Source organism: Suricata suricatta, chromosome 10 (genome assembly GCF_006229205.1).
Source record: "Suricata suricatta isolate VVHF042 chromosome 10, meerkat_22Aug2017_6uvM2_HiC, whole genome shotgun sequence".
Taxonomy (NCBI): Eukaryota; Metazoa; Chordata; class Mammalia; order Carnivora; family Herpestidae; genus Suricata; species Suricata suricatta.
The window spans coordinates 136230099-136242226 of NC_043709.1; the positions used below are offsets into that span (position 1 = coordinate 136230099).

The 12128-nt window shown below is 52.8% G+C and overlaps 1 protein-coding gene across 4 annotated transcripts in view; it reads right to left on the reverse strand.

The window, feature by feature from the left end:
- The window catches only part of WDR37 (WD repeat domain 37), a 52131-nt gene that overhangs the window by 12936 nt on the left and 27067 nt on the right, over window positions 1–12128 (reverse strand). For 2 of the 4 annotated variants that reach the window (XM_029955355.1, XM_029955352.1), the window contains 3 exons: window positions 11376–11452; window positions 6706–6946; window positions 5280–5421 (listed from right to left, as the gene is read on the reverse strand). In XM_029955355.1, coding sequence (XP_029811215.1) covers window positions 5280–5421; window positions 6706–6946; window positions 11376–11452 — 460 coding nt within the window. The remainder of the gene's footprint in view (window positions 1–5279; window positions 5422–6705; window positions 6947–11375; window positions 11453–12128) is intronic. The other 2 variants (XM_029955354.1, XM_029955353.1) reach the window with 1 other exon arrangement.

A 12128-nucleotide genomic window follows, 5' to 3' on the forward strand; every position in this document is an offset into this window, starting at 1 on the left:
GCGCGGAGGGAGAGAATCCCAAGCAGGCTCCACACTGTCAGTGCAGAGCCCAATACAGATCATGACCTGACTGAAACTAAAAACTGGGTGCATAACTGACCAAGTCACCCAGGTACCCCAATGCTTATTCTCTTTAAAAACATAAAGAGGGACACCTGGGTGGCTCAGCCAGTTAAGCGTCCGGCTTCGGCTCAGGTCATGATCTCACGGTTTGTGGGTTCGAGCCCCGCGTCAGGCTCTGTGCTGACGGCTAGCTCAGAGCCTAGGGCCTGTCTTTGGATACTTCTCCCTCTCTCTCTGACACTCCCCTGCTCGCACTGCCTGTCTCTCTCTCTCAAAAATAAATTAAAAAACATTTTAAAAAATTATTTTAAATAAAATTTTAAAAAAATAATAAAAGCATAAAGAAAATTGTTAATGACCTGACACAAAATTCAAAGCCATTTTCACCTTCATACATAAATGACCTAGAATTTGGTATTTAGCACTATATATTTTCCCCGGGAATTAGGGAATAAAGTTAACTTTAATGCAATCATTATTTTAAAAATTATGAACGTTATCGTATCTTCAGTTAAAACCAAATGCAAAAAATAAAAATAAGTGTTACCAAAAAAAGCAATCATTATAATCTTTAATCTGATTTTTTTTTAATTTTGTTTTGTTACATGTGGTGTTTTGTTTTCTTTAGAAGAAAACACCGAAGTTTGCTGACATTTGGAGGATACAGTTATTACCATATACGGAGAATTAGAGCAAAACAGAAAGGAAAGCACCTTGCGCCCCCAGAGGCGTCATGCACGCCGAGCTAACGGCAGAGTTTATCACGCTGATGCACACTGTCAGCTGGGTACAGACGGCAGTCATCGGCCACCCACAGGGGAAGCTTAATGACCAGTGACTGCCTCAACTGTCAGTCCCTTTTTATAGCAATTGGAACAAAACAAAACATCAGAAAAATGGCGAGGGGGGGGGGCTCCACCAGGCCCCCAGGGAAGCGCCGTCCCTGCGGGCAGCTGTCGTGCGGCCTTCCAGGGACACTCGGTGGATTCCGCCCGAAGGTACGTTTCAGGCCCAGACAGCTTCCTGCAGACGCGCCTCTGTACACACGGCCCACTCGGGCGGCCTCCAGCTGAGATGGCCCTCGGGCCTGGGGGCCGCATCCAGGCCGCGGGAGGGCGGGCATGTGCCACCGCGTGCCGGGAGGGCAGGCGGGCGTCCTACCATGACACTGCCTGGAACAGCTCACTTACCCTACCACACGGTCGGGAGGAAACTCATCAACACACAAGGATTTAGTTTATTTCAGACGACAAGCACTGGATCTCAGCCCACCTCCTGACAATGAAGACAGAGATCTAGGAAAACAAACCGCCAGCGTTTGAAATTCCCGTGATGTTCCAAAACACTTCAGGTGGGCATTTCTATTCTTTCCGAGAGCAGCAGACACTACCAGTTCTCGTTCCTGCCATTAGGAAAACAATCTGTTACATAAAATACCTGAAATTAACCTGCATATAAATCGGTGCACCTAATGCAGCAGCTAGTCAAACAGTAACAGGTGCGTGCTCATACTAAGTAAACCCTATGATGGCAAAAATCCCTTTCATAATGAGCAGCTTTCACAATACAGACTAAAAATATGAGTGGAACACATTGAAAAAGAAAAAACATTATTTACACCGAGCTTACACAAAGAAGTTCTCTCTGTCCAGCAAAAACAGTAGCCGCATAAATGTCAAGAGAACCCGTGTGGCTATAGGTTTGTAGCCCTGGTGAAGCACTACCCTCATACTCCCTTTTCACAAAAAGGCCCAAAATCCATGCAGGAGCATGAGAATAACCGTCACGTCTCCCCCAGATCCTAGAGAAACCGAACGATAAAACTAGGCAGGGGCGCCTGAGGGGCTCAGTCGGTTAGTGTCCGACGTCGGCTCAGGTCATGACCTCACAGTTTCGTGGGCTCAGGCTCCGCATCGGGCTCTGTGCTGACAGTTTGGAGCCCAGAGCCGGCTTCGGATTCTGTGTCTCCTTCTCTTTGTCCCACCCCTGTTCATGCTTGGGCGGTCTCTCTCTCTCAAAAATAAATTTAAAAAAACATTTAAAAAATGAAAACCAACATTTAGGGGAAAAACAAGGACATCTGGGTGGCTCAATTTGTTAAGCATCCGACTTCAGCTCAGGTCATGATCTCGTGCCCTGTAAGTTTGAGCCCCTTCAGATTCTCTGTCTCCCTCTCTCTCTGCCCCTCCCCCACTCATACTTTGTCTCTCTCTATCTCTCTCTCAAAAATAAACGTTAAAAAAGTTATTAAAAAAAAAAAAAGAAATAAGAACCCTTCGTAACCAATCATGTTCCTCATAGTATATCTCCCCAGAAACAAAGATCATTTCACACATCCACCAGGTACAAAAATATCCCCAAATCAGACAGACATGTGAGCCATGACCCCGGCATATGCTGCAGAGGGTGGGGGACGAGACAGACCTGCTGCTAAAACAGTCTTAAAGCTAAGCACGTACTTCCAACAACATCCAATAACACAAATAAATACTTGGCTCTTTTTACAGAAAATAAAAATCTTTCAGACAATCAAAAAAGCAACTGAAAACAGAACATGAGCGAAGGTTCTTTACCACGCAGAGAAATGACCGGAATCACACTCAGTCGGGCCCGCAGGAAACCCCCGGGCTCCCTGCGCCTCGGCTGCCCTGCACACGCCAGGGAGGGGGCCTGGGGCCCCTGTAAGGGCCGCCCGTGCACTGTGTCTGGCGCAGCAAGGCCTCCCGTGTCACACGAGGGAGGCTCCCATCGGGGCCACGGAGCGCGGTGCACACAGCACACGCCGCCCTTCTCAGCCCAGCCCCCAAGGCCCGGACCAGATGCCCCTCACCCCGTGTGGGATGGGGAGTGCTCAGGGACAGAGGGGCACAGCTGAGAAGCCCAGCAGCTGACCCTGGAACACGAAGCATCAAGAGTTACCAGAACGAGCGAAGCAACCCTCGAGTCCGCAGCAGCCTGACTACAGTAACGAACACAGTGCCAGCTGAGGAGTGCGGAGACGCAGCCAGAGTCAGCAAGGTCCCCACCTCTATACACTCGAGGGGGCGGCAGACTCAGCGGAGGGTCACCGAGGATGTCAGACACAACGGGTGGAAAGTGGCGGGGGAAGAAGATGCTCACGTCTCCCGAGGATCACTTCACTCATTGCAGAGTGGAAGACACGTCCTGCCGTGGGGGCAGCTGGAGACGCCCCCTGTGCTCCAGGCCCGCGTCCCCGACAGCAGGATGCAGGACAGTATGTGTGCTCTGCTGGGGACACAGAGGACACGGGTGGCTGTGAAGACTTCTGGCAAAACGGTAACCCGGAGAAAGGCAGAGTGTGGGACACTCGGCCAGGGAACGGCGTGGGTTCTTCACAAAAAGAAGCCACGCCATACAGGCAACTGCAGGGGCGCCTGGGGGCTCGGTCCGTTGAACATCTGACTCTCAGCGTCACGATCCCAGGGCCGGGGGCTGGCGCCCGAGTCAGGCTCGGTGCTCTCGGTGCTCTCGGTGCAAAGCCGCCTTGCGGTTCCACCGCTGTCTGCCCCTCCCCCACTCTTGCTCTCGCCCTCTCCCTCTCTCTAAAATAAACATACGAACTTAAAAACAATAAAAACAACGACAACAAACAGAGGACTATTCTCGATGAAATAGGCGCACAGAACAAAACGAGCGATGGAATGAAGCCTGAATAAAGTCTAAACGGACATACCAGAGACATCCTAGAGACAAGGACAACGCTGCCCAGGGACTGGGTATCAGGCCGCCGTCCCGGAACCCTGTTCTCACTCTCTTTGGGGGAACGGCACCTGCAGTTGCTCAGGGGACGCCCAGCAAGTCTCCGAAGACACGCCCGGTGGTCAGGGGACAAGTGTCAGGACAAGGGTGGCTGCGCACACAGGGCCCCAGCGGACAGCACCCACGGGCACGGTGCGCCTGACGTGGAGAAACCACCACGGCCCGGTGAGGCCAGGAGCAGAGCACATGGCACGCCGCCGCACTGTTCCCTCCAAAGTCACGTCCGCCAGAGCCTCCTTGGAACAAACCAGCCGGGAGAGGAGACGAGCAGGCTCGGGGCAGGGCTGGGTGTGCGGGGCTGCGGCTCCTCTCTCCTCGGGGCCCAGCGGGAGCCCGCCCTCAGGGCAGCCGGGCGACAGCCACCCCCTGCGTCGTCCCCTCAAGGGCCCCGAGATCTGTGACAGCAGGGACACCGTGAGAGCTGCCCCGCACGCAGGCACCGACACGGCCAGATAAGTCGCTGCCCACGGACACCTTCGGTCCCGGCGCTGTGGCTACTCTGGCCACCAGCAACGAGGCTCGGTCACCATCTCTGGGAGCACAGGGAGAGACCCCAGCCCGTGTAGCCATGCGCCCACTCCCACCCCCGGGGCACGCCACTTCCTTCCGGCCTCAAGCTTCTCGAAGAGCTCTGTCCCGGTGGCCGTGTGAACACAGCTGAATTCTCAACACTGAATCTCTAACTTCGTACCTGACGTTAAACACATAAAACAGGCTTCTTTAAGGAGTGTGTCCTGTGAAGGAATGAAGAAAATCCGTATTTTCAAGCAGCCCAAGGAGCAAGCATGCGTTCACTAACAAGTGTTTACTGGGCACACAGGACCTTTCTGGACACGCAGCTCGGGACACGTGCCACCAGAGAGACACAGGGACCGTCTGGCCCAGAGAGGCACGTGCAGGGGCAGCGGTGGCACAGGGAGGTGACAGGAGACAGGAGGCGTGACAGGAAGGACATCCTGCTCACGGAGCGGATGGGGCGCGGCAGGGGGGCAGGGACAACTGGAAAGACAGTCATGTAATTGATCGGCAACAGTCAGACTGGGGAAAGTTTCTGGAAAGGAGAGTTCTGTTAAGACACAGCCATGCCCGAGCTGCCCAACAGGCCAGGCAGAGGGAAGGGGAGGGCGCGCGTGCATGTGTGTCCTCCCCAGCTCCGGTCTCAGCAGAGGCCGTGCGTGCCACCAACCCTAGAGTTTCCTGACTGCCCCGCTGCCCCACCCTGCCCCCGTCCGCTTCCCAGTGAGAACTTCAGTGACTTCATCTTGAAAATTCTTGCAAGCACCCAAAGAGCTAAATGTTTAGGGAAAGAGTAGGCATTTTGGAAGACAGTGGCGCTGGAAATTAATAAATTAAGAAAAGAATTAAGTTTTAATATCCACCTGCAAAACTTTTTTCATGAACAGTTAAAGAGAGATCTCTAAATGACTGTGACTCACTCCGTATGGCCCTGGAAGACATTCACGGAGTGGATGGAAGGGTCCCTGAAATCCCAAAGACGGAAAGTCGTGTCCCGGGAGGAGGTCACCACAAGCCGCTGGGTGGGGTGTGTGCAACAGTGCGTTAGCTCCTGGTCATGCCCTACAACCAAAGATGACAAAAATGCAAGATCATCCACCTGCAGGCAGTTCAGCGATGCTTTCTTAACACAAGAATCAAAACCTCTTTACAGTCTCTACTGCTCATGGTCACTGTACAAGCGAATGCAAGTAGGGGAAGACAGGAAGTCACTTAAGAACAGCACGTGGGCCGAGGGGGCACTGGTTTTCCCTCAGGAGCTGGAGGCCTTCCATCCAGGCATCTAGAGGGATCGGCGAAGCGAGCGCCAGCGTGACCCACCTCCTGACCCTGACACTCAGAATGTCTGGCAAGCCTCTTAGGTAGTGAACAGACTAAGTCTTCATCTTCACTTCCGGAGTAACTTACAATACTAGAATATGTGGAGCCCTTGGAGAAATACAACCTTTAACACTCAATGAGGAAATTCACTTACTGACGAATTTGCAAAAACGTCTGTAGTGGGCATAACTCTAAGATGTCCCGGTGACCCCCTTCCCTGGCATACACACCCCGGAGGGTACCTTCCCTTGAGCTGGGGCAGAACCTGTGAATGTGACGAGATATCACTCTGGTAAGGTCGGTACATTAAAAGGCAAACAGATTTTGCAGACGTAACTAAGTCTCCACAGCAGTGGCTTCGAGTTAATCAAAAGAAACACTGTCCTAGATGGGTGTGCCCTAGTCAGGCAGGCCCTGAAGAGAGATGCTCTCCCGGAAGCAGGAAAGACAGCGACAGCTGTGGGGCAACATCTCCGGAGGGCCACAAGGGACCCTCAAGGGCACACTCGTGAGCGGCGGGTCCCCAGCTGACAGGCAGCAGGAATATAAGGACCTCAGCCACAAGCCACAGCAAAATGAATCCTTCCACCAGCGCCAAGTAAGGGGACAGACCTGGCCCCCAGGTGAGAGCGCAGCCCCCGACCACACCCTCGCTTCACCCATGAGACCCTGCGCACAGGACCAGCGAGCATGTGCCCAGAACTCCAGACCCAGGGAAACCATGAGCTTATAAACCCAGGTTATTTTAAGTCACTAAGCTTCTGGAAATTTGCTACAAAGCAACAGGAAGCTGTCAGACCAAGCATTTTCAAATATCTAGATATTACAAGCTACAATTAAATTCCTTCGAGATAAGATACATTTAGCTAACAGTTCGCTAATTTAGAAAGGATCCCTGAAAATCACAATCTGAGTACCACAAGAACTAAAAATAATTGTGGACAAGAAGTAATTTGCAAGGTAAGATACAAACCCATGCACATAAATCACAAGTACGCAACTGGAGATCACAGATGGTCACAGTACCTGTCAGGGAGTGGACCAGCTCCGCCGTCTCCACGTCAAACAGATTCGCCGTTCTGTCCCAGGAGGCCGTCACCGCCTGCTTCCCCCCAACCAGCCAGTCGGCGGCTATGACCACTCCCTGATGGCTCTTCAGAGACGTGAGCGGCACCCGGATGGTAGGACAGTCACTGGACGCGTCCGCATCTATGTCAGGCTCGTCTTTATCAGAGCACTCCACTTCGTCTTCGCCACACGTCTGCTGCTGATGGGGAGAGCAGAGAAGAACTCCCTGGGAATCCTGAGTCTTTTCTGACACAGCTACACAACTGACTGCTGTCGTTTGTCTTTCTAGGACTCGATCACCATTATGACCAACGCCAGCACAGTATCGGGCCAGTATCTGGATGGAGCTCGATGACTGCTTATCAACTTCACGACTATCTACTGGGCGAAGACCCAAACCAAGTGTAAGAAGAGAACAAAATTAAGGCCACTATGACATCAGTGGGTTACAACCCATGTCCAGTCAGCAATAAAAAGGCAAACAAAATGATTTTCATTTAAAATTTTTAACACATATTAGTAGCAATGTAATAAAATACATTTGAAAGTCATTAATTTATCACAATAAAAAAAGAAACATTTCAATTCACAGGAGTCTACTTAGAATTCTATTACTACAGAAATAACAGTTCATTTTACTTTCCTGTAAAGTCTTTTGTCAAAAACTAAAATGAAAACATAAAGGCTTCAGCTCTTTAAGAAAACATATTGATCTTTCACGGAACAAACATCAGATGCTAACACACCACCGGACCACACGCCAGTCCCCGAGCAGAGACAGATAACCTCTGTCTGACGGGACATGTGCAACAAGGGAACTGGAGCCAGAGAGACTGGAAACGCCCTCACTTCACGCAGCTTACACGCTAGTGAGGAAGACAGACCACACACAGGGGCATATGCGCATGCGTCTGCACGCACACACACTCGTATGGCAGTGTATGGCAATGTATACACACGCTAGTATGGAAATATGCGCCATGTAAACACACATGCTAGAGTGAGGATGTCACATACAGTACAGGGAAATGTGTCACACGTACACACACAGTGTAGGAATATGGTCACACGTACACGTGCACAGTATAAGGACCTCTCTCTCTCTCTCTCTCTCTCTCTCTCACACACACACACACACATACACACACACACACACACACACAGATTCAGGCAGTAATAAGCACTAAGAAGAAACAGAGCAGAAGAGATGGCAGGATGGACAGTCATGGGGCCTATTTTAGCCAGAATCATCAGGGGAAGATCCTCTGCTAACGTGGCATTTGAGCTGGAGCATGAAGAAAGCAAGAGAACAAGTCACAAACATTTAGGGAACAGCACTGCCAACTGGACAGCAGGTGCAAAAGCCCCAAGAAGCTACACTGACAGCCAAGTCGTGGGGGTGCAGGTGGGAGAGGCAGACTCAGAGACGGAGGCGGGAGAGAGACGCACGCTGACAGAGGGTCACGGCCCTGCATGTGGCGAGTCGGAGCCCCAGCACTGACGGCCGGGCAGCGTGGAGCTGGGGGCCAACAGCATGGGGACGGATCCAGGGAGCGTCACCTGCTCCAGGTCAAAGGACCCTGACCGGTAACCGCACCCAGGCAAGAGAAGCAACACAGTCCCTGGAGATCCTGCACAGGGAGGGCGCGATTCGGGGCGCCAGGGGTTGGGGGGGTGTTACAGAAGGGGCCCGGGGAGACAGAGAAGTGCATCCCAGAACTACAGCAGAACCAGAAGCAGTGAGATGTCCCACAGAGAGGTGGGAATGGAAGATGGAGGGCAAGTGGGGAAAGAAGAGATGTGTCAAAAAGAATCCTAAACTTCCCGAGAGTCCTGCTCCCCATTACCCAGACTTGGTGCCCCTGCCGTGCTATCCCCGGAAGGAAGTAACAGGTAAGCATGAATGCAGGACTTCCTCCGAGCGGGCCCAGGGGACCCCCATTTCAGAGAGCTCTAGCCATCGGGATCCATAATGGAAAGGTCGGTGGGAACCTTTACAGAAATCATTTCCCCAAAATAGACAAGAATTAAAAGTACTTTAAAATGCTAAGGTAATGAGTCCTATTCATGCATAATTCTAAGATCTCTTAGCGCTGATGCGGTAAGGAGCAGGGAAAGGAGGAGGACGGTCTGTGTGCTTTCTGCCAGCGCCTTAGGAATAACCCACTTCAGGCGAGCCGTGTGTCCACCAGCAACGCCGGGGAACGCCCAGCGACTGCTGCGGAGCGATCCTTCACGGACACCCCAAGCACAGGCGGCCACAGGACCGAGGAGCCGCCGAATCGCCTTCTGGGGAAGAAGGGCCCCTGGAAGCCACTTGGGTAACTGGATCTGATTTTCGTTCCAACAGGGAAATCGAAGCCTCTCAGGGAGTCAAAGCCGTGGCTCCACGGCACACGCGGGGACTGTGTGGGCCATCTGGGAGCGCCTCCACCACCACCAAACCCTTCCTCAGCAGCCATTTCTTGGTTGGTGCCAAGTAGAAGTCTCTGGTCCAAACTCAGTTTTAAAGCTGTACTGATGAAAATGAACCAGATCTTAGCAGACCAGGCTTTGTTGTAAAATGCAGGAGCCGCTGAGCAAACCTGAGGCAGACCCGGGTGCAAGAGCTTATGACAAGCGCCACCGCCAGGGCGGGCCGCACGCACCCCTCAGAGGCTCCGCCCCTGGCCGACTCGGGCTTCCCCAAACACCCCAAAGCCTGGGGTGGCAACTATCAAACACAGAGAGTCCCTGCACCCCAGCCAAGCAAAACCACAAAGAAGAAAACAGGGTCAATTTAACATCATAAATAACATTACGTTTTTACAACGTAAGTAAGCACTGAATGTAAGTTTTTCCCTCTGCCAAAACTGGAAGTTTTCTTATTTCCTTTGAAAACAAATCCGTACTGCGGTAACACATGCGCTGAACTTCGCTCCTCCCCCCTCGGCCTTACGGTCTGTCAGCACTACTTCTTGAGCCAACGGCCACGTTAAGTAACAGCCTGGTTATTCCACGAGGGACCAAACATGTCAAAAGACACACGGGGCACCTGGGGGGCTCAGTCTGTTAAGCATCTGACTTCCGCTCGGATGGTGATCTCACGGTTTATGAGTGTGAGCCCCATGTCAGGCTCTGTGCCGACAGCTTGGAGCCTGGAGCCTGCTTTGGATTCTATCTGCCCCTCCCCAACTTGTGCTCTCTCTCTCTCAAAAATAAGTAAACATAAACAAAAAAAAATTATTTTAACTAAAAAAAATAAGATAAAAGACACAATACACTCAACTAAAAATGAACTGTTCAGGGGGCACCTGGGTGCTTCAGCTGGTTAAACACCTCACGGATTTCAGCTCAGGTCACGATGCCAGGGCTGTGGGATGGAGCCGCACGCCGAGCTCTGTGCTAGGGGGCAGCCTGCTTGAGACTCTCTCTCCCCCTCTCTCTGGCCCCTACCCTGCTTGCACTCTCACTCTAAGATTTTTGAAACTTTTTAATTAAAAACAAAAACCGTTCAGATCTCTGCACTAAGGACAACTCCTACTCATCACTGTCATTTCTTAACTACTTAATCCATCTCCAAAGAGAATACCATTTAAAATGTTTCGAAGAAAGAAACAAGTAACAGAACACTCCAAGGCCGAAACAGCACCGCTGCAGGGCGAGCGCAGCGCACCCCAGGGCCGTGTCCGCCCGCGTGAGCAGCACAGGGCCAGGCTGACCCCTCAGGTCTCTGCCGGGAAACTAAGGAGCAGGCTCCCCGAGGTCTCTGTGTGACTGGAAACAGGGTGCTGGGCTAGAGGAACCCCCACAACCGAGGGGAGAAAAGGTAACTGAAGGTTTAATGGGCCAAATCCACCCATCCTCCCTCTCAAACACAACCTCTGTTGTTACCCACCTACCTTCCCCCCTTGAAAACGACATCACACGTGTGTAGGACTTACACAGCTCACCTATGCTTGTTTTATAGTTTATTTAGTTTGGAGGAAGACACAGAGCAGGGGAGGGGCAGAGAGAGAGACTCCCAAGCAGGCTCCGCACCGCCAGCACGGAGCCCGATGCAGGGCTTGAATTCACAAACCGTGCGATCACGACCTGAGCTGAAACCGGGTGGGCCACCCAGGCGCCCCCCAGCTTACCTGCTGTGAAAGACAGACTGGCGCTCTAAAACATATAAAACGTTAAGAAACATGACGTAATGTATAATTTTAAACATCAATGGCCAACGCTTACTCTCTGTGGACGGGGGCGAGAAAGCATGTGCGCACGTATATAAACGCAGGCACTTCCCTTTGGACACCGTCCTGGTCTGCCCAGGCTTCCAGAACAAAACACCAAGACCGAGCGGCCATGAGCGAGGTGCGGCCCGTTCGGTCCCCGGTTGGAGCCCTCCTGGCATGTCACCACATCCTCACGGGGCGGCTCCCAAGCACAGCAGGGAGGGGAGACACGCAAGGTCCCCGGTGTCTCTCTGAGGAAGGGCACCTCCCAAACACAGCCACACTGGGGGCTTAGGCTTCGAACTCTGAAGGGGGGACCCCACACACCCAGTCTGAAAGATAATCTAAATCCACCCTAAACTGTGCGAGGGCCCGGAACCTGACCGCACCGCCCAGGCCGCGCTCTCGGGGTGAGTGAAGGTGGCTTACGGTGGGGTCGGCCACGGGCTGGGGCGTCGGCAGCTGCACAGCGTACCTCCAGATGTGGGCGGTCTGGTCTCCAGAAGCTGAGGACAGAAATCAGGCACAGTCACCTGCAGTGCACACCAGTGGAAGGCGCTTTCTGGTGGGTTCTGGCTAAGCGTCATCAGACTTCTGTAACTCAGCCATCGTGAGTTGCTTCTGAGGCTGCGGGACGCCGCCGACAACAGGCTAAATGCACGAAATTAAGACGGTGCATAAAAATATCCCTTCCTTTCATCTTAGGGTAAAAGGCTGCAAAGGTTCAGGCAGAGTTTACAAGAAATAGGTTACACTGTCCATCTGTCTGAGGCCAGAACCCAAGTACACGTCAGCACGGGGCCCCGCAGTTCACAGGACCTCAGAGAACTGAGCCCCACACAGACGTGCCCTCCGCACCCTCGGTCCAGTGGCTCACAGCCTGCTGGGCCCCGCGGGCGCTGGGGCCTCCCTGCACCAGCCAGGTGTGCCGCTGCTGCTCGCACGGGACGGGGACGGGGACGGGGCGGGGGGCACACGGCGGTGCGGGGTGGGCGTCCACACTGCCTTCACAAGGCTGAACTCACTTCTCTCTGTGGCTAAAAGGCTCCTCAAAGCAGCCACGTTTGGACGGTGACACATTTCTCGGGTGTCAGACGGGCTCACTGCCTGGCCTGCTAGCTCTCCTGCCCCACATGCAAACCTCCAGTGAGCATCCTCTCTCCCTCCCTCCTCACCCCAACC